Raw genomic sequence first — 20,830 nt, forward strand, 5'->3', positions numbered from 1 at the left:
AATCCTCCTCCATCACTTTGCCAAGTTGCCTGGAGGGGTCAGAGGAGCAGAGTGAGGCTGATCTGAGAAGGCCTCGGCACCCTGGGGTCAGGGAGAGGATCTGCATGGGCACAGGGATGTGATGGGCAGAGGGACTTGCATCCCTGCACCCCCAAAACCCTGAATCTCTGCATCCCTTCACCTCTGGGTCCCTGCACGACTGCTTCCCCCAAATCCCCACACTCCTACATCCATACATCCCTCTACTCCCATATCCTGCATCCCTGCCTCCCCACAGCCCTGGAAGGCTGTTCTGTTCTCAGCTCATTCAACTATCCTGTCACTCTTCAGTCGGTGCTGCTGGTTGTCTGGCACACCCTGCTGCACTGGACAGCTCTGCAGCCCTGGCATCTCGCTCTCGATCGAAGTTATGCATTCACCGAATTCTTCCGTTTCCATATTAATAATTAATAAATCCTGTTGCATAATTGTTTTCCACATCATCTCTCTTCCCTGGTGCTGAGAGGCACCAACCACCCTACAGATCCCTGCATAGCTGTGGTAAGGGTTGGGCACCCTGGCTGCCAAGGGCAGTCCTTGTCCCTGGCCCCTTGAGGCTGGGTTTGAGGTTCCCAGTCCCTGGATGTGTTCGAGGCCAGGCAGAATGATCTGGTGGAATGAGGAAGGAACACCTTCCTGCCATGACAAGAGTTGGAACTGGATGATTCTATCATTCCCAAAGCCTCCAGCCCCCTCCTCAGTGCTGCTGAAGCCCCAGAAGCCCTCAAAACACTGGGGTGTCTCAGCCAGACCTTCACCAGACACCAAGCACCGCTCGGGCAGGCTGCAAAGGGGAAATGATGTGGGAGAGAGGCAGGATGCAGCATGCCAGGTGTCCTGTGCCAGGCAGGGACACGGACCAAGGTGTAAAAGCCCCTGGGGGACTGGCAGCAGGATGCAGTACCATCTCCATCCCTGGAATGGGCCCTCCTGCTGGTTCTGGGGACAAGAGCGGCTGCGGGCGAAGGGAGCAGCAGTGTCAGTGCACGGCCAGTTCCCAATTTGCACCAGCCTAGAACAATGACAATGACAATGGTAGAAATGAAGAGATGAAAAATGTGTCTGTGATTTGAAGAAGCTGGAAACATCCAGCATAGGGGACAGAGGGCAGGAGGGTGGCTCCCGACTGGCCATTGCCCCGGCAGCAAAAGGGGTCCCTAATGCCTGCAAGCTGGGACATGCCTGGCTTTCCACAGTCACAGCTTGGGAATAATTCAAAGATTTTCTTGTCGGGAATTTCTTGCTGGGAGTGGCCATGGGCTTTTATGTCTGCACTGAATGACTGCGAGGGGTTGGAAAGGCAGGCAGGAGCCCCACGGCCTTGTGCAAAGCATCCGTGTCCTGCTCCCATGTGGAGAGCAAAGGAAAGGGAAAGGCTGAGTGGTGGCAAAAACCACAATCATCCAGGCCTCAGCAAATGGCAGGTCCCACTCCAGCACCCGTTTTGAGGCAGTGGCCACATCTCTCCCAGCCTGGTTTTCCATCCAGGATGAAGTGGGAGCAGGAGGGGGCATCAGAGCCAGACCATCCCCAGTGCTGCCATGACAGAGGCGGCAGTGGCTGCTCCCAGTGCCAGCCCACAGCTCATCCCCTTCTTGGGCGCTTCTCCTTTCCTCCTTGGAATTTTGCCCTCCTGATTTTTTTTTTTTTAGTTTCTTTCTTTTTTTTTTGTAACATAAAATTTTTCATAGCCTTTTAAACACTGTAAAATTTAATACAAAGGAAATTAAAAAACCCAGAGGAACTATTCTCAAAATAATTTCACAATCTGCACACATCCCTCAGCAAATTGAATTTGTAGGAAATAAAGAACAAAATATGACAATAAAGGGCTTCTAAACAAATCCTAATGTGTCACATATGGAAGTGCAAATGCCAGCCTGTGTGCAGGCACTTGGCAGAGGTGGGTGGCATGTGGGTCTGGGGGGCACAGCTCTGCCACCCCCCAACACTGCTGGGAGTCCCTGCACTCCTGTGGGCAGCTTGAAGGAGCCAGGGGGGTTTTGCTGCCCCAAAATTCACATTATGAACCCTGGCTGAGCGTGTCTTTCTTGTGTCCCAGCAGCTCCAGCTCTGGTGGCAATGCTGACAGCATGTCCTGCTTCATCAGCCTGGATCCTGACCAGTTTGTGGCAGTGAATGGGGAAAACTTCAAAGGATCTGGGGATCTGAATCAGCTCTGCCAGGGTCCCACAGGGTGAGCTGGGGAGCTCCTGCCCCACAGCAATGCCCACAGCATGGCTTCCCCACGGCCACTCAGCATCCTGGGGGCTTGGTGGTGGGGGGACAGGGGGGTTACTGCACCCCGTCCTCACACCCCATCCCACACACACGCCCAACACCATCCACTCCCAAAAAGCATATCCTTCCCAGATGTTCCTTGTCCAGCTGTGGCCCTGCTTCTCCCCCTTGCTTTTTCCCTCTTCTATTAATAAACCTGGCACCTGAAGAGGAATTTTCCCTGTAAACACCCAGCCTCACACTTTAGTGACTTTTGTTCTGTGTTTTAATTAACGAACTGGAAAAAATGTCAATTGTTACCCACCACAGGCACGTGTGTCCTGCAGGCAGCCAGAGACGTGTCCTCCCTGCCGTGTCCCATGCTGTGGTCACAGGGCAAAGCCACTCTGCCCTTTGCCAGAGGGAAAATAGGGGATATCTGGAAGGTTGTACCCAAACTGCTGTTCCACTGCTGCACCCACACACGGCACTGCTCCAGGGGGATCCAAGTGCTCTCCCTTGCCCAGGTGCCCCATCCCAGATGGTCAGCGCTGCTGGTTTGCCATGGTGCAGCCCATCCCACCATGACTGGACCCCTTGCACCCCCTCACCATCCCCAGCCCCACTGGGCAGCATTGTGGACCAGTTTCATCAAGGAATATTCCCCACCAGCCGGGAAGCCAACACTCCCCGAGAACATTGCCTCATCCCAGCCGTGCATGCCTGGGATGGGGAGAAACGCTGGGGAGCTGCAAAAGACATCCAAAAATTAATGTACTGTCTGCAGCAGCGCTGGGGCTGCAGCCCGGGGGAAGCATGAAAGGAACTGCGAAGGAAAGGGTCTTGTGAGGATAGCGGGAGCTGCGCGGCAGGAGCGGGCTCTGCTCTGCAGCCTTCCCGCAGCTCCAGGAGAAGCTTGGGATGGGACTGGCTCTTCCCCCATATGCAATGCCACCTCCTGCTCGCCCCTGCACAGGGAAGGTGCTGCCAGCCCTGCAATGCTACAGTGGGGTCCCCGCATCCGTGCACCCCCACCTTTGGTGCTCTCTGCAGCCGCCGTGAGCTCGGACATCTCTCTCCACGCTCGGGGCAGGGAGCAGCGCTGCATCCCGGCTTTGCTGCTGGGGCTCAGGCAGTGAGCAGAGGCCAAGCCCGTGTGGGCAGTGCAGACAGGCAGCCCGCGGGCAGGGCGCTGCCCGTCTGGGGCTGGGACACCCCGGCAGCCAGCCTGGGACACCCCGGCAGCCAGCTGCTCCTGCTTTGATGTGGAGTCCCTCAGGCTCCGCACAATGCAGACTGGGGCGGGATGAAGCAAGGGTGATTGATTGTCTTGTTTTGTTCCTCCAAGGCTGTCCTGGACCGCTCGGATTCACAGCTGAGATCCCCCAAGAGGAGGGGCTGGCAGTGTCCACCCAGGCTGCAGGGATGGGGCTGGTGGGGTGCAGGCTCTGGTGGTCTGAACCCTCTGTGCCTCAGTTTCCCCATCATCACTGCCCTCTTGGAAGCTCTTAGTGTCTCTGGATGAAATACATCCCCTGAAACCATCCTCTGTTACTCTCAGGTGTGCTGGGCATCCCAGAAATTCAGGTCAACAAAGGGAGCAGAGGAGCCCTACCAAGGGTAAAGCTCATTAGGATTTGAGCATGTTGACCTCCGAAAAATGGAGTTTAGCTCCATCCAGTTGATGAGTCATGACTCTGTTTGTGTGATGCACTCCCTGCAAGCAAGGTTTCTACCGCAGAACTAACAGGCTTTTCTGGGAAGCACAGGGGTTCTGGGTTTCCTAATTATTTTCAAACCCTACTGGCAGCCTGTCTCTGACAGGGATCACGCCTGCTCGAAGCGCAGCGCTCAGGCGCGTTTGGAGTCCTGAAGCACTGACTGACTTTAGCTCGGCCTCGCTGCTGAGCGCCGGCTCTCGCAGCCCCAGTCCCTCCTCCTGCCCGAGCCTGCCTGCATGTGGTTTGCATTTCTTCCCCGGACAAAAAATCCCTTTCTCCTGCCTCAGTGTCATCTTTCCCTGGAATTGAATTTAGGGGAAATGAAGGGGAGGCCAAATTTTCACGGAGTGACTACCTCCCCTCTCAAGGTAATGATGGCAGTGAGGGGAAAAGCCCATTCCAGGAACCCCTGCCCCATCCACATCCCTCGGCACTGGTGATTTCAGTCACAATCAGGTGGCTCCTTCTGAGCCAGTAAGCCCTGAGGCACTGAGCAGATTGTGGAGGAGCTACTCCAGTGCTGCTGGCTCTCCCTGCTATGCAGCAGGGGATCCCATCTTTCTCTCTCACTGTGTGCTAGGAAACTGCTGCCTGCATGGAGCAGGACAGGGATTCTGGTAGAAAACGTGGCAGTGCCATCCATCACCAGGCCCTGCTCACCCTGGGTCGTGCATGGGAGCTTTCCCATCCATGGGAGAGGAGCAGCAGCAAGCTGACCCCGAGGGAATCAGCAGCCTGCAATACCTGAACATCAGCCAGGGATTATCCACAGCCCTCTCTGCCTTCTCCTGTGAGACTCTGGGTCATACCCAGCGTGCACAGCACAGCACAGGGGTGAGCCAGCTGCCCTGGCCGTGCTGGCTGCCATTCCCAGCGCAGAGGGCTCATGGGCTGCCAGCGGGGCGGGCGGTTGGGAAATCTGTTTCCTCTTCTGCTCATTACGACACCACAGTGGGCGCATGCAATGGGAGCAGTGAGGCAGTGGGAAAGTATGAAGGTCAGGGGAGGCTGCGGTTTGCGTGACGGAGGTGACCCCGGCTGATGTAGCCTTTTACCTGCTCCAAGCACCGCCGTCCGGCTGGGATGGCTCCAGCCACTGCCTCCCCTGGGACATCACCCCTAGCCATGCTCTGCCAGGGAGCAGATCTCCACAGATCTTGTTCCTGAGTGCAAGAGGGAGGAAAATGGCCAAGGGCAGCTTCCTTGGTGCAAGAGCTGGGCGTGAATCGTCCTGAACACGTGCGAGGCATCGGGGTGTTCTGAGGGCTTCACTCAGTTCTCACAGCATCACTCCTGCTCCCAGCTAGGCTCCAGCAGTCACAAAAAGCACACGGCTGCTCTGACAACAGCACCAGCTGCCCTGACACACTGGCCTTGCAGCACAACTCTGCCAGCTCTGCAATCCTCATCACCTCCTTAGTGCCTTGGCTGTTGATTCCAGCCGGGGCCGGGCTCTCCGTACCTCCCACGCAGTTCGCAGGCCCCTAACTCACTCAGGGGGCTGCTTTCATGTGGCCAGTGGTTTTCATCATCATTGAGCCACGGAGCGAGCGAAGCACGGGAGCAGAGGAAGGAGACAACAGGGAGTCGGCCATGTGGGCCAGCGTGGCACCGTGGGTGCTGGAATAACAGCTTTGATGCAGTGGCAGTCAGCCCCGGGGCCATGGGCTCAGGTATGGCAAGGCCCTGGATCCCAGGAGGGTCCCGTGGTGAGGGGATGCATGGAGCATCCTGCTTTCCTCACTGCTGTGCCCATGGAGAGGCTGATCAGGCCAAGGGAGACTTGGCACTAAAAGTCACTTTCCAAGAGTGTCCAGGGCAGCTGACATATCACAGTGAGGGAAAATAAACCAAGGGTGAACATGGAGGTGAGGCCACAGGAGGACAAGCTGAGGGCTGGATGGGAGCAGGTAGTGAGGGGTGAGAGGGTGGGGAGTGGATGGTGGTGAACAGGGATGGCAGAAATTTGGATGGGAAACGGAAAACTCGGCAGGCACTCAGCAGAGCTTTGGTGTGATCCTGCTGAGACACCAACAGCTCCTGAGGCCACTGATCCTAAACGCCCTGTGCTCCTGCACCTGCAGGAACCTGAGCTCTGCAGGAACATAGTGGGAGTCCAATAGCAGCAGTGAGATACAGGATTCCAGATCCCTGTGGAGGGAGACCTATGATTTCAAACTCTGTCACAGAACTGGGCATTTAAACGGAGTCACTGGTAGCTCCTGGCCCACCCAGGGCCGAGCTGGGCTGGGAAAGTGAAATGTGGATGTCATCAAAGCCTGAAACCGCGGCTGCTGCCCAGGAGTGAGCCGAGCCACGGGGTGGAAATGCTGCTGCTGCTCTGAATCACATCTGAGTGATGGAGGAGCTCCGGTTGAGGCATTTCCTGCTGTTCCCAACTCATCCCCATTCGATGCCTCTCTCATGGAGCTCCTGTGCTGAAATCCCAGCCCTGTGGAAAACCCACAGCAGCTTTCCTGATGAGTCCAGCTGTCTTCCCTGAAAAAAAGGAGTGGCAAAGTATGGCAGGAGGTGTGCTGTCTCCTGGCAGTGACTCCCATGGGACCTGCCGGGTTGTGGTCGGTTGTTCAGCCTCAGTGACTTCTTGAGAGGGAAATGGAAAGAGGGAGCAGTTCGAGTTAATTAATTGACGCATAATGAAGTCAAGATGAGCATCCCCCAAGGACCTGAAGCTCAGATTAGGAAAGCAGCAGATGATGGTGCTCCCTGGCTTTGTCCCGAGCCCCAGCCTCCTGCCAGCCACACTGAGGACACTGGCTCTGGCCCAGGGGCAAGGAAAAAAAGCCCCTGAATGCCCTTCATTGGCAATTTCAATAGAATTTAGGTGTTATAAGCACACAACCCAGACAAGGAGTCATGGAAGGGATGAAATAAACCCATCAATGGCTGTTTGGTGCTTTGATCCGTTTGGTGTCAGCATGAAGGCTTGCTATGGCAGCACAAGCAGACCCTGCATGGACTCAAATGTTTTTCTGATGACAAGAAAGAGCCAGGAGCAGGGAAGGAGGCTCAGAGTGACTAACCTGGAGGTTGCTGGATGGTGCTGGGCAGACACCCTTCACAGGATCATGGAATCCTTTGGGTTAGAAAAGCCCACTTAGATCATTGAGTCCAACTATTGCCCCAGCACAACCAAACCACCACTAACCCTGCTGGCGAAGAAATTTTTCCTAATATCCAAAGCACACCACTGCTGGTACAACATGAGGCCGTTTCCTCTTGTCGTGTCCCTGTTCCCCGGGAGCAGAGCCTGACCCCCACCCGGCTGCTCTCTCCTGCCAGGGATCTGTAGAGAAGGTTCCCCCCTGAGCCTCCCTTTCTCCAGGCTGAGTTCCCCCCGCTCCCCATTTGCTCCTGGTCCTCCAGCCCCTTCCCCAGCTCCATTCCTTTCTCTGCTTCAGCCCCTCAATGTCCTTCTTGTTGTGGGGGGCCCGAAACCGACCCCAGAACCCGAAGAGCCTCAGCACTGCCGAGCACAACAAAGCACGCAGCAGCGCTGGCCTCAGGCGGCGGCTCGGGCCCAGCGCGGCGGACGGGGGCCCTCTAGTGAGGGGCGGTGCGGCCTCGGCTCCGCCCCGGCCCGCAGCAGCCATGGCCGGCTTGGAGCCGCTCTACGCCTGGGCAAGGCCCGCCATCTCCCGTCCGCAGGACGCTCTGGTCTGCGGCATCCACTGGGAGCTGATTCAGCACGGCTACCGCTGCCTGGGTACCGGCGACCAGGTACGGGCCGAGCCGCGGAGCGCCGCCGCAGAGGCCTGCTAGGCCGCGGTGAAGCCTCGGCCTTTCCTAGCGCCGCTCCCCGGCGCCGTGCGGTCGAGCCGGGCGACCGCTGCCTGGGCCAGGGGAACTGGGCGGCGCCGGCGGTGTTGGGGGAACCCGGGCCGGTGCGGGGTCCGAGGGGCCTCAGTACTGCTGTGGGGGGCTGCGGGGCTGGGAGTGTCCCGGTGTTGGGGGGTCCCGCTCTTGGGATAATGGCAGTGCTGAGAGAGTCCCGGTGCTGGGGGCGCAGAGGGTCGTGATCCTGGGGGTGGTTTGTGGGATGTCGCAGGACAGGAGATTCTGATGCTGGTACGATCAGTATAATTCCAGGAAGTATAGTGCCAAGGAAGTTAGTATAGTGCCAAGTGGTGGTGAGACAGAAGTCTGTAAGGAAAGGGGGGTGTCCAGTCCAGTGCGGAGGAGGAAATGTACTGGGGTAATATCAGAGAGTGGGGCAGTCTAGTTCTGGACCCAGTGCTAGAATGGGAGTCTAGTGAATTGGGATCCTGATGGGTGTTGGGAGAGTACCTGATGTGGTGTTGGGGGGTAATAGGGGTGCAGGGCACTGTCACAGCAAAGGACTCTCCTCAGTATCATAGGAGGGGACACTGTAGGGCAGGGCCCCCAGAAACACTGATGTGGGGCTGGGACAGACATGATGACAGCCTTCCCCCATGCCCCAGACAGCTCTGGATCATGCTGGGGAGGTGAAAGGTGTCTGACAGGGAAGAGCATTGTCTCCTGTGTGGGTGTTTGTGACCTCCTCCTGCTGGTTGTGTCCTCCTCTTCCAGTACAGGGATGCTGTGGGAGGCTGGCAAGCAGGCAGGGCAGCTCTAGGAAATACCTGCTTGTCCTGTCAAAATCTGGAAGGCATTGAGGGATCCCCTCCCAGAGACCTCAGTTCCCTCCTGGATCTCCCTGTGCAGCCAAGACCCCCAGCTCTAGGAGGTCATGCTGGGCTCCTGGGCAGGGTCTCAGCAGCCCATGTGTTCCATTGCAGCCAGGTCCTGATGAAAGGAAGTCAGAGCTGTTGCCTGCTGGCTGGGAAGCCAACAAGGAGGTGTACACACTGCGCTACAAGTCCACAGATGATGCCCATGAGCTGCTGCTGAAAGCCATCATGGTGGAGGACAGTATGATCCTCAATGTCATGGTGAGCACACATGTGGCCCCTGTGGGTTTGGGGTCCTTTGGCTGAAAAGAACACCAGGGGCAATTTCTTAAATGTTGGCTTTTGCTTGTTCTGCCTGGAAATGGTGTTTGCCCCTCAGGATAGAGCAGAGCCAGGGGGTGGTTTTGTGTCAGATGTGGCCCAGCATGAAGATGGTCAAACCCGGGCTGTGTCAGGGCAGTGGGACAGTTGGCCTTTAACAGTCCAGCACAGGAGCTGCCCTGCTTCTGTCCCTTTTCCAGCTCAGGACTTCTCTACAGCCCCCAACAAGCAGCTGCTCCAGGTGGCTTTGCTCAATGTTCCACCCTCTGCAGCCTGAACTGGGGAGGGTGAGCAGGGAAAATCTTGCTGTACACTGGGGTTTGCTCCTGAGGATTCAGGCACAGCACAGGGATATGGTGGGAAGCAGGTGGACCCCCATTCCTTGTATCCCAAGCCTGGGGCTGTTTCTGTAGCTTCTCTGTCCCTCATTCCCAGCTCTGCCAGGCTGCTCATTCTGCTTTACCTGTGCTTTTCCAGGATTGCAAATCTCAGAAGGTCGCAGATGTGACCTTGGCAGTGGCTGACTACATCAACCCAGAGCACCTGGACGATTTCCACAAGTAATTTCAGTTTCCTCATATTTTCTGCAGGAGCAAATTTCCTGCTGGCATGGAGAGGGGGGGCAGAAATCAGGTTGGGAGGAGCTGGAGGACTTACTCCCCAGTTCAAAACCAGGCCAGCCCCGAAATGCAGCCAGAACTCTGTCCCATGCCTTCCTCTGCACTGGCATGAGAGATATAAAGGACAGTGGGATCATGGGCTGGAGCCCAGGGGAAGGCCACCCCACCTGGGAACAGGCCAGGCCAGCACATTTATTTCCAGAGCATTGTGCTGGGTGGACACTGCCCAGGAATGTGACAGCTTCAGCCACATCCACAGTGTCATGTGCTTTCCTCCAGTGCAGACTGGTTGGGTTGGAGCAGAAGGGAGTGGCTGGGTGGCACTGAAATGGGGTAAAGGCTTTGGTGGCCTTGTGTGCTGTTACCCCTTCCTGTCCCCTCTGTGCTGCCAGTGGGGGACATGTTTTGTGCCAGGGACACTTTGGGCTTGTCTGTCCTCTCCCTGTGCCTGTTGCAGCATGTCCATGTCCTGGACCCCACCCCAGTGCCCCTCTCCTTGCTGCAGGGTGTACAAGAACACCGAGGAGCTGAGGACAAGAATCACTTCAGGCATCATTGCTCCCCTTGGGCCCCCTGCAGGAAAGGCCAGAAAGGAGCCCGAGTCCAAAGAGGATGTGCCCTGGGAGGAGAACCCGCTCCGGCTCCCTCCCCGGCAGCCGATGGGCACAAGGGCCCCATCCAGGTGAGGAAAGGGTGTGTGGCTGCTGAGAGCCCCCTGTTAGAGGGGATGAGGTCCTGGCACAGCTCCCCAAACTCCATGTCATGTCCCCATCTTGCACATGTGGGATGGGGAGTGGAAAAGATCCAGACCTTCCCCAGCTGGATCAGCCTGGGCACTTGGGTTTGATTTGGTTGTTGGAGAGGGATGGGCTGTTCTGGAGCTGTGTGTTGGACTGACAGACCCAGGAGGAACCAGGCTGGGGCTGGGAGGTGAGGTGGGGGTGAAGGACAGTGGCCTTGCTCCTGCTGGCAGAGGGACCATTGGGGATGGCAGAGCAAGGACATCAGTGGGAAGGACAGTGCCATTGTGTGGCTGAGCAGCTTTTGAGAGGGACACCAGAGGTGCACCCAGCCAGGGCGGAGTGCAAGACTTCCTCTTCCTGTTCTCCTGACCCCACTTTGCCCTTGGAACCATTGCTGGCAGTCCTGGGTAGAGGGGACACATGGCACTTGCTTTGCCATCCCTTCCTGGCCCCTTCCAGTTGTCCCTTGTATGTGGCAGGGGGGTTCCCTCCTCTTGCACACACACTGATCATCTTTGGCTGGAAGTCAAGAGACATTGCAGTGACTCTGCATCTCCTGGGGACCAGCTGTGACTTCTGGCTTGTGTGTCACCCAACTGATGTCTACTGCCACTCAGGGTGTGAGAGGCTCTGTGGAGAGGCTTGGGAAGACAGGCTGGAGCTGGGAACTGCTCTGACACCATCTTACTGGCATGGGTTATTGACAGGGAGATGTGCCAGCTGGCTGCAGGCCCACCACCCCACTGTCCCCACACTTCCAGAAGTGGGATTGTGTCTCAGGCTGGGACATGCTGGAGAGCCTGGCCTAGCCCAGCACTGCTTAGGAATCCCCTGACATGGAAACTCCTGACATACATGGACAGTTCCTGCTCCAAGCAGTGGGAACAGCAGGGGAAACAGGGCTCCCTTTATCTCAGCAAGCTTCTGCCACACGTCTGTCCTCATCCAGCAACACCTGGAGCAGGGAATGCTCCCAATGGCAGCCCCCTCATGCAGGGTCCCAGAGAGCCAGGGCCCTCCAGGTGCTGCACTGTTTGCCATGGGAGAGCATCCATGGGCACAGCTGCATGTAGCTTCTCTGCTCTTCCTGAACATTGTGCTGTGTCCTATGTTTCAGACCTTCCCCCTTGAGTCCCTTTGCTGTTGGTGGAGAAGACCTGGACCCTTTTGGGTGAGTATGGCTCTTGAAGCACACCCTGCCCTGCTTTGGGGGATGTGGGGTGGTTGGAGACCACCGAAACAGTATCCAGCCAAGTCTCTCCGAGTGGGGGCAGTTGCTCGGTGCACATTGTGAGGGACCAATTGACAGTTGCTAAAGCTCAATATGGTTCTAATATCATAATAAGATCCCGTCTCTTGCATAGATGATAGGTTGCAATCTGTGTCTGTTTAATAATCAGCTTGTATTCATTTAACACACAGTAATTCCTGCAGTAAATCAAAGCTGAATACGTCGTTAAGTGAATGTAAGCCTCTAATTTAAACCGTTACCAGCTGCTGTGTCTCCAGCCCAGCAGTCTGCAGAAGGGGAGGCTGAAAGCTGAGTTCACAGATTCTCAAGTCCTGTTTCAAGCCTCCCGGCTGTCTGAGGCACTTGGAGAAAGCCTGGGCAGAGGCTGGGCTGTCTGGGAGACTGAGCTTCACAGATATATCCTTGATATTTGGTTTGGTCAGGCAAGGAGAACCTGTCATCTTCCACTCCAGTTAAAAGCACACAGTCAGACAATAACCAGCTTGTGGTGTCGTTGTGGAGTGTCATGCAGCCCAGAGGAGACTCCTCTTTGGAACCACTCTCCTGTGGGGATGGCATTTTTTCCCCTCTTGCAAGACTTGTTTCTCCATGGGTTTGGCTAGAAAAGGGACAGCTAAAAATGTCCCTGCTCAGCTGGAAAGAGAGGCCTGGAGCTGGGGGGACTGGAAGGAAACCTGATTGCACCAGGAGAGGGGATTCATTCTGGGGGAAGGGTGTCCCTGTTTCTCTTGCTGCCTCCAGCGCTTCATCAGAGATTTCTCTGTAAATGACAAAAAAAGATGGTAAATGGAAGCAGATTTGTGTGCTGACACCTGCCAGTGCTGGGACTGGAGACACAGACTCCTAGGAATATGCTCATGGGACCTGGCTGTCCCGGGGCACTTCGGGCAGCTGTTCTAGCCTAATGGAACTCATTAGCACGGTTGTTAATGACTTGCATGATGGCAGCGGTGTCCGGAGGCTGCAGCCACATTTGCACAAAGCCGAGCATGAGGAATGGCACTCGCAGCGTGGGGCAGCTCCGAGGAGCCGCCGTGGTCAGCAAATGACTTCCAGGCAGTTCTTTGGAAAGGCTTGTGGGAACCCGGCCGGCTCTTGCAACACTGCGCAGGGCAGGACGGGAAGCAGGGATGGAACGTGGGTCTGCAGGTCTGGTGCTCTTGAGGGAACAGCCAGCACCTCTGCTGTGGAGATAGCTGAGCGAGCTGAGGCTGTTCAGCCTGGAGAAGAGAAGGCTTCAGGGACACCTTAGAGCCCCTTACAGTGCCCAGAGGGGCTCCAAGAGAGCTGGAGAGGGACTTCAGACAAGGGCCTGAAGTGACAGAACAAAGGGGAATGGTTCCCACTGAGAGCAGGCCAAGTTAGATTGGATTTTGACAAGAAATTCTTTCCTGTAAGGATGATGAGACCCCAGACCTCTGGTTGTCCAGAGAAGCTGTGGCTGCCCCATCACTGCAAGTGTTCAAGATTGGATGGGGCCTGGGACAACTTGGTCTAGTGGAAGATATCCTTGCCTGTGGCTGGGAGTTGGAATGAAATGAGCTTCGAGGTCCCCTCCTACTCAAACAATTCTGGGATTCTCTGCAGGGCTCTCTGTCTGCATGGGCTGCCTCACTGGCTGGTCCTGGGAGCTTTCCTTTCCACATGCCACGTGTCAAGTTAACCTCATGCTCCCATGCTCAGCATTTCTTCAGCTCTCTCCAGTGCCAATCTCATCTCCTTCTCTGCCTTTTCTCTCTCCAGAGGTCGGAGTGGGGGAATGATTGTGGATCCTCTCCGCTCTGGCATCCCTCATCCTGGCATTGACCCGTCCTCGGGCATCCCAGGCCGGCTTCCCCCAGGAGCTGTTCCACCAGGCGCCAGATTTGACCCCTTTGGCCCCATAGGAATTGGGCGATCCGGGTAGGTGCTTGGCCATGCTGGTATTCCAGCCTGCCACTGGATCCCAGCTCATCCCTGTTCCTGCAGGCCTGAGCTCTCAATTCTGTTTGACTCTGCTCTGAATTTCTTTCCAGGCCGGATCCTGACCACCTTCCTCCTCCAGGCTACGATGACATGTTCATGTGAGGAGTCTCCACGTGGCTGCTCTTGAACTAGTGTTCTGGGAAGCAGGGGAGGGACACTTTGCCTCTTCACTCCTCATCTGATGGACGTGATCTTCCAGCAGCATTTTCCTTCTGTCCGTTCTGGGCCACATTCCCTTGTGTCCCATCAGCTATAAAGGCTTCCCTGTTTGCAGAATAGAAGAGGAGGCAGTAGTAGGTCATTTCTTTCTCTGCTCCTCTGGGGGTGCCCAGCTGTTTGCACCCAGCAAGTTGGGAGTGTGGGGTGTGGCTCTCTGGGAACAGCCTGGGTGCTGTGGGATTTCTCTGCTTCTCTGGCGTGGCAGAGCTTGCTGCTGGGGTCCCACAAGTGGTGGGTATGAGGAAGGAGTTGGCTCCTTGCTGCTCCTCTGCAGGAAATGACAGCAACCTCCTGAAGGGGACAGCTGGAGCAGGCTCCCCACAGAGTGGGGTTCTCTCTTGCTCTGTATCTGAGCAAGGCACTGATTGAAGGGCTGGAAGGCCCAGCCCACAGGGTCTCCATGGCAGACCCCCAACAGCAGCTGGGATTACAGCTGTGCCTACTGGCTTTGAAGAGCAGCACCAGAAAAGCCTTTGATGTGCATGAGGAGAGACATAGATTAAATTCCTGGCTCACCTTGCCCCTCTCTTCCCTGAAGCAGTGGTGTTTCTCATTCCTGGGGTGCCTGTGAAGCCCTGCAGGCAGTGTGGGGTGGGGTGCCCACTGGGCACTGCATGGATCTGGAGTAAGAGGGAGGGAGCTGTGCAAAAGGGGTTTCTCAAACATGTTTTCATACTGCCAGTCTTGTTGTGTGTGGCTCTGCCTGGCTGGCTTGGGAAGAATGGGTGAGATCTGCTTGGTTCAGGCTTCTGAGCTCTCTAGAAGCCTCCTTTCCTTATAGATTCCCCAGCTCAGTTGATTTGGGCCTGCAGCTCATCTCTCCTGTCAGGGGCTCAAACTGTTTTTCTTCTCGTGTTTGATCTCTTGGAAGAATGTTCGTAAGACTGAAATAAAAACCTGACAACAGTGTTGTGCTGGTGCATACTGGGGTGGCCCCTCTGTTCCCTGCTGTGCAAAGGGAAGCCCCAGAGCCCTTCCCGAGGCAGAGGATTCATGTTAGGAGCTCGCTTTGTACCTTCCCCTGAGCAGCAGCACTTTTCCAAGAGGATGTAACTGTATTAGGAAAATGAAGTGGAGAGCAGCCCAGCCCTGCTCCTGCAGTAATTGCCTCTCCGGGGCATTGAGTGCTGTTAGAACACTGCACACAGCTGTGTTGGCAGAAATATAAAGGGGGAAGGGATCCCCCCATCTATCTCTTTTCCCAAAAGGCTTTTTCCTTTTAAAACCTCTTTGCCTACAAATGCGGTTAATAAAGCTGTGTTATGGTGTGTGCCACCCTGGGCCCTGCACATGTGGAAGCAGGGAAGACCAGCTGGAGAAATCTGGTGCTGGGAGGAGTTGGAGCAACCCCTGCATCTCCCCAGGGCTCATGCATGGACCCCCATTCGTGGAGGGGCTGGTTCTGAGCCCAGACCCACTGTACTACCCAGAGGTTTTTTGGGGGGAGTCCCAACTGCAGACCCACGGGTGGGCTGTGGGCAATGCCCATGACCAGAGCAGCATGGGAGGGATGGAGAGAGACGCAGGCTCGCTGAGGCCATTGCTCTTGCTTGTCCCCTCCGGCTCCTGGCACAGCCTGTGCCTATCCCCAGCTTCCTTCCAGAAGAAAGAAGCTCCCAGCCTTGCTGCTGGGGTTGAAAGACTGGATGGGGGAGAGGAAACAGCTTTGGCCTCATCGAGAGGCCCTCTCTGCGGGGGGCGGCTGTTTTCTGTGCCTGAATTAATCATGTTCTGCGACCTACCAGGAGGGAGGGACGCAGCCGGCTTTGATGGGGCTAATTAAAGCGAGGCAGCGCGGGAGAGGCTGCGGCAGGGCGAGGAACCGGCTTTTGTCTGCAGCGCCCGGCCCCGGCGGGCCCGGGGTGCTGTGCAGCTGGGAAACAGGTGGCAGAGGAGGGGAGTGGGTTCCAAAGGGGACAAGTGTCTGCTGCGGGCCTTTGCCTGAGCCTCTGGGCTCGCAGGATTGAGCCATCGACTCTCCAGAAAGGATGGGTAAAATGAGGCAAGGATCCTCCTCTATGTGTCACAGGACAGTGGGAACAGGAGACCGTCACCACAGCTGGCTTGGGTGCCACCAAAGGAGCTGGAGCGTGGCAGAGGTGGCTCCTGAGGACCAGTGATCCCAAGCACATTTCTTATTCCATCTGTAGGGCTTGTGGCCAGCACAAACCCCATTCCCTGGGAATGGCTGGGGGGCAGCCGCCCCCATTGCAGGTTTGTTCCACAGTGGCTACAAGGGCCAGCTCTCCCTTCAGCAGGAGGGACACTTCAGGCCTTCAGTCATGTGTCCCCATCCCTGCTGTTTCTGCCCTAAGCGACAGGAAACATTAACATGCACGGGAGCACAGTAACACACCCCGTGTTAATTTTTATGGGGAGGTTGTGAGGAGTGGCTGGGGCTGGGTGTGCGGTCTTGGCACAGGCTCAGCCTCCCTCCTCCAGCAGCAGCACTTCCACTACACGTTTGAAGAGAGGCGCTGGATTATTGGTAATGGCTCAGGATCCCCAGAGAGTCCTTCAGGCCATCTGCCAGCCCGCCCAGCCCACAGCACCTGCCTGCATGCTCCCGATGGGATGGCAGAACCCCAGCGTTGCTAATTACCCTGCAGCCGGTGCTACATCCCTTGGATCCTGGGTGCAGGGAAGCCGTGTGTGTGGCCCAGCAGGAAAACAAAGCAGCCCCCGTTGTGAGGAACTGCTTGCTTTGCTCACCCCTGGCACAAAGAAAGACACCCCCAAAACACCAGCACTGAGGGACTGGAGAGCCAGTGACCCTCCTTCCACTCAGCAGCACAGCATCAGCCTTTCCCAGCCAGATTTTTCTCAGCACTCTGAAATATTTTGGATTGCTTCCTACTACTCCCCTGCACATTAAGGACCACACGCTAGTGCCTCTTTCAGTGTCTGCCAGAGTGATGAAGGGACAGCCAGGTCAGACAGCTCCATGTCCCTCTGCCCTGTTCTGCCACCCTACACCTCAGCCTAGGATGTACAAGATCACATCCCAGCCCTGGAGTTCCCAGTGGGAATCTTCTTTAATGGCACTGTTCCTTCACAGTTTGCTTATTGTAAATATAACTCTACATATGTAGAGGCTTCCCCCCAGTCCTGCAGGGACTCAAGGCACACTCTAGCAACGTGCTGACAAAGCAACAACAGCCCCTTCCCGCAGTTTCTTGAGCAGCCTCATGGCCTAATCCATGGGAGTGTTTCTTGTGCTCACATACAGCAGGTGCTTAACAGCTGTAACCTTCACCAAGCCAGCTTTTCATCCTGAAAACACTCCTTCCATCTTATTTAAAGCAACAAAAAAGGGATGAGGATGATTTCTCCATCTAACACTTTTATTTTACTAATCCAGAAATGCAGGGCCAGCGCTGAGTTGCAGGAGGGACATCTGCCTTCTCAGGGCAGAGCCTTGCTTAGGAAGACTCAGAGCTCCCCCTTTCTCCCCCTTTTCTCTTCTTCCCTTTCCTTCCCTCTCTTCCGTCCCTCCCAGAGCATCACCCCCTCCTCCACCCTCGAGCCCCTCAGTGACAGCCACAATGACATTTGCCCCCCTGCTCTCTTGGACCCTTCATTTGCCCCCTCAGGCTCTGATTGAAGCCACTTGTCCCAGGGCTGTTGGGGACAGACAATGCCTGTTTGGGGACAGTGAGGCACAGCCACCCATTTCAATCCAAGTGTGGTTTCATCCCAGAGAAAGGTGCCTGGGTGCCAGGATTGCAGGTGTGAGGTGACTCAAAGTTGTTTCCTGGGATCCTGCAATAAATACAGAGCATGGCTGGTGATGTGGTGACAGGGAGGGCGGCATGTGGCACTTCACAGCAGCGGGAAGAATCATCTGTGAAGCATTATATGGAAACACAAGGCAGAGGACACCATTCCCAGCATACAAGGAGACACTGGAAACCCTGGAATAAAACCCAACCCAGGCAACCAGATGTAAAAATCACTTTTCTTTGTGTCAGGCTGTCTGGAGGGACTTGTCCCTGCCCGAGAATGTCTGAAGTGGGTAGCTTATGGGATGGATTGAAAACTGGCAGCAATTCATGATAAACAGCACCTTTTGTGACTCTGCATTTTCCAGTGGGATAATTATTTCCCTTTCCCAGCACACTGCTCGTACCCATTTCTCTTTCCACAGAACATTGTGCTTTAATGACGAGATGCAATTTTGCCTTCACACCACAGACAACGGCCCTTGAATCAGCAGAAGGGCTGGCGTGGGGACACCCCAGCAGCAGCACTGCCAGGCCAGCATGGGACACAGCCACCACGTCACCTCGAGGCACTGAGAATCATCCGCTCTCTTCTGTACAGAGCACCATGGGTTTTGAAGAGGCCATTCCAGGGCTGCTGGTGGTAGAGGGATGCTTGGCACGGTGCAGGCTGTGTCCTGGCCTTCATCCTGATGTGTGGCTGGAGCTGGTGGGGTGTGAGGGCTGGGGGGTGGCAGGGGGCTGGACCCCCACCCCACAGATGGTGGGCATGCTTGCTGCCTCCTCTTCTGCCCGAAGCAGTGCAAGCAGCTCTGTGCCAGAGTTTTACAGGAAACTATTGCTAAAAATGGTCACTGATGGCAGACACAGATCTGTAGGGAAGAGCAGTCAGGTCCCGGCTGTGGGAAGGAGCTCAGCCTCACATCCAGCCCAGGCTGCAACCGACCATGGCACAGAAGTCCCTTGGCTGCCTTGGTTGTGCCACTGCCATGATGCTGGTGGCAGGATCCCATCCAGGAAGGTGCTGGGGAGGCAGCAGGAGGTCCCAAGGCCATGCTGTCCCAGTGCTGGTGGCGGGGAACAACCCAGGCCAGGGCCATGCAGTCTGGTGGAATACCCCAAAGCCCCATCAGTCCGGTGCTGCTGGGCCGGAGCACCATTCAAGGAGGGTTCAAGGAGGTGAGAATGGTGGCTGAAGGCTGGTGTAGGCAAAGTTTCACCCAATGGTATCGGTGTCGGAGTGCGGCAAGGGGACCCCGTTTCTGCCAGCGGCGGGGGGTCCCTGGGGTGCGCACAGCTAGGAGCCGGGCCCCTCGGGGGGCTGGGGCGGGGGGCTCAGCTGGCTCTCGAGCAGCGCCCGCGTCCCTTCAGCCGACACCCTCCGCAGCCGCAGCCGTACCGAGCCATAGGTGCCACCGGTGCGGCGGGCGGCGCGGGCGCGGCGCCGGGCGGCGGCGGCGGCCAGCAGCAGGGCGGCCAGCAGGAGCCCGCCCAGGGCCAGCAGCGCCAGCCCGGCCACGGTGCAGCGGTCGAGGCGGGCGCGGAGCCGGGCTGCCCGAGCCTCCAGCCGCTCCATCTGCCGCGCCGGCACGGCGGGGTCGGGCCGCGCCGCCCGCGGAACGGCCCCCGCCAGCACCACCAGCGCCGCGCCGCCCAGGGCGCAGCCCAGCGCCAGCGCCAGCCCCGGGCCCGCCGGCACCGGCCCCCCCGCGCCCGCACCAGCCCCCGCACCCGCGGCCGCCGCCTCGTCCGGGCTCCGCAGCTCCGCCGCCCGCGGGGACGCCATGGAAGCGCCGCCGGCCTGCGCGGCCGAAGGTGAGCGGTCGACGCGGGACGGGATGCTCCTCTGGGTCGGAGACGGGTCACCGAACCGGGATGCCACCCCAAATCAGAGGAGAACCCCGCGACCGGGATGCTTCCCCTCCTCGGAGTCGCTTCCCCTGACCGGGCTACCAGCCCCACCCCGCAGGTCTCCGAACCGGGCTGCTCCTCCTCCTGGGGTCCCGCTTAGCCGAACCGGGCAACCTTGGGAGCTGAGATTTCCCCCCGGACTGTCCCACTTCCCCGGAACCGACCCCCAGACCGGGCTGCTCCCCCTCCCTGAACCCTCACCTGCCTCTCCGAACCGGCTCGTCCCACCTGGCTCTCCCCCTTCCCAAACCAAGCTCCCGCCGCGCGACCCACCTTCCCGAACGCGTCTGAAACCCCCTGTGGGCACCTGTGTCCCTGTGACTCCACTAAATTGCCCCTCACCGGACTCTCCCGCCGGGCTCTGCCCTCCCGTTCCCCGTTCCCCGCTCCCGCACCGGGCTGTGGCCCCGCTCCGTGCACCGTGCTCCGCTCCCGCTTCTCCGCTCGGTCTGCCCTCCCCGCCGATGCCCGCACCGAGCTGCCCCGCTTCCCCTCGCGGTCCCCCGCGTCGGGCTGCCTACCCCCGCCGCCTCCCCGGCTCCCCGGGCAGGTGCCGGTGCCGGTGCCGCCGCGGGGCGGGCGGTGGGTGCCCCGAGCTGCGGTCGCGCACGGCCGCCGCACGCACACGCACACACACACACACACGTACGGGGGGCACACACATGCACACACATGCACTCACATGCACACGCCCGGGTGCACACCCGCACCTGCTGTGCACGTACCCTGTGCAACAATAGGGACCCCTCTGTGGGCACCCCGGGGGCTGCGTGGGGAGGGGGTTTGGAGAGGACAGAGCAGCGCGGTGGGGTTTGTGTGGGGTCTGCCTGGAGGACGTGCGCTCCACAGCCAGCAGTCCCCTGTGGGACATGAGGTGGAGCTGGGCTGGGGACACTGGGGCTGCAGCATGAGCAGCCCCAACCCCAAAGACAGCAGGGAGAGGTTCCACATGGATGTTGCCCAGCCTGTCCCCAAATTCCAGGAGAAAGTAGGGGTTGACCTGGGTTTGGGCCAGGTATGATATGCCCCAGCCTGGGACAGAGAAGCTCGTGGCCCCTGAGGTTCCACCACAATCCCACTGCAGTCCCATGGCATAATGCCCCCTCTTTACACACACACAACACACACACACTCTCACGTTATTTATTCCATTTTCCCCAGAGCATTCCTGTCAGTGCCTGCACTCTTCTCCCTGACCTGGCACCAGACCCAGGCACGTGCCCCAGCAGCGACCTGCTGGCAGCCGCACGCTTTCCCTCGTTTGTTAATACAACGTGGTCTATTTCCACATTTGGAGCAGTGCCTGGAGATGTGGATATAAATCCCCAGCAATAGCGGGTGGGCTGCTGACAGCTGCCGGGAAGGTTTGTCCATTGCTTTACCATTCCCTTCAACACCTTCACATGCTTCCAGCATCTCCACAA

At 57.5% G+C, this 20,830-nt stretch overlaps 1 protein-coding gene across 2 annotated transcripts; it reads left to right on the top strand.

Moving 5' to 3' along the window:
• The first annotated feature begins 7,548 nt into the window (after positions 1-7,548).
• PSMF1 (proteasome inhibitor subunit 1) lies at positions 7,549-14,679 on the top strand. Of its 2 annotated transcripts, none has more exons than XM_064391245.1 (7): positions 7,549-7,721; positions 8,762-8,914; positions 9,452-9,534; positions 10,100-10,276; positions 11,455-11,508; positions 13,333-13,491; positions 13,605-14,679. In XM_064391245.1, the coding sequence occupies exons 1-7, from the start codon at positions 7,593-7,595 to the stop codon at positions 13,654-13,656; spliced, it is 807 nt and encodes a 268-aa protein (XP_064247315.1). In that variant the 5' UTR covers positions 7,549-7,592; the 3' UTR covers positions 13,657-14,679. The 2 variants fall into 2 exon arrangements, with proteins under 2 accessions (XP_064247315.1, XP_064247316.1); XM_064391246.1 differs by lacking the exon at positions 7,549-7,721 and adding an exon at positions 8,047-8,069.
• Positions 14,680-20,830: the final 6,151 nt, after the last annotated feature.

This window comes from Passer domesticus, chromosome 16, assembly GCF_036417665.1.
Source record: "Passer domesticus isolate bPasDom1 chromosome 16, bPasDom1.hap1, whole genome shotgun sequence".
NCBI classification, from domain to species: Eukaryota; Metazoa; Chordata; class Aves; order Passeriformes; family Passeridae; genus Passer; species Passer domesticus.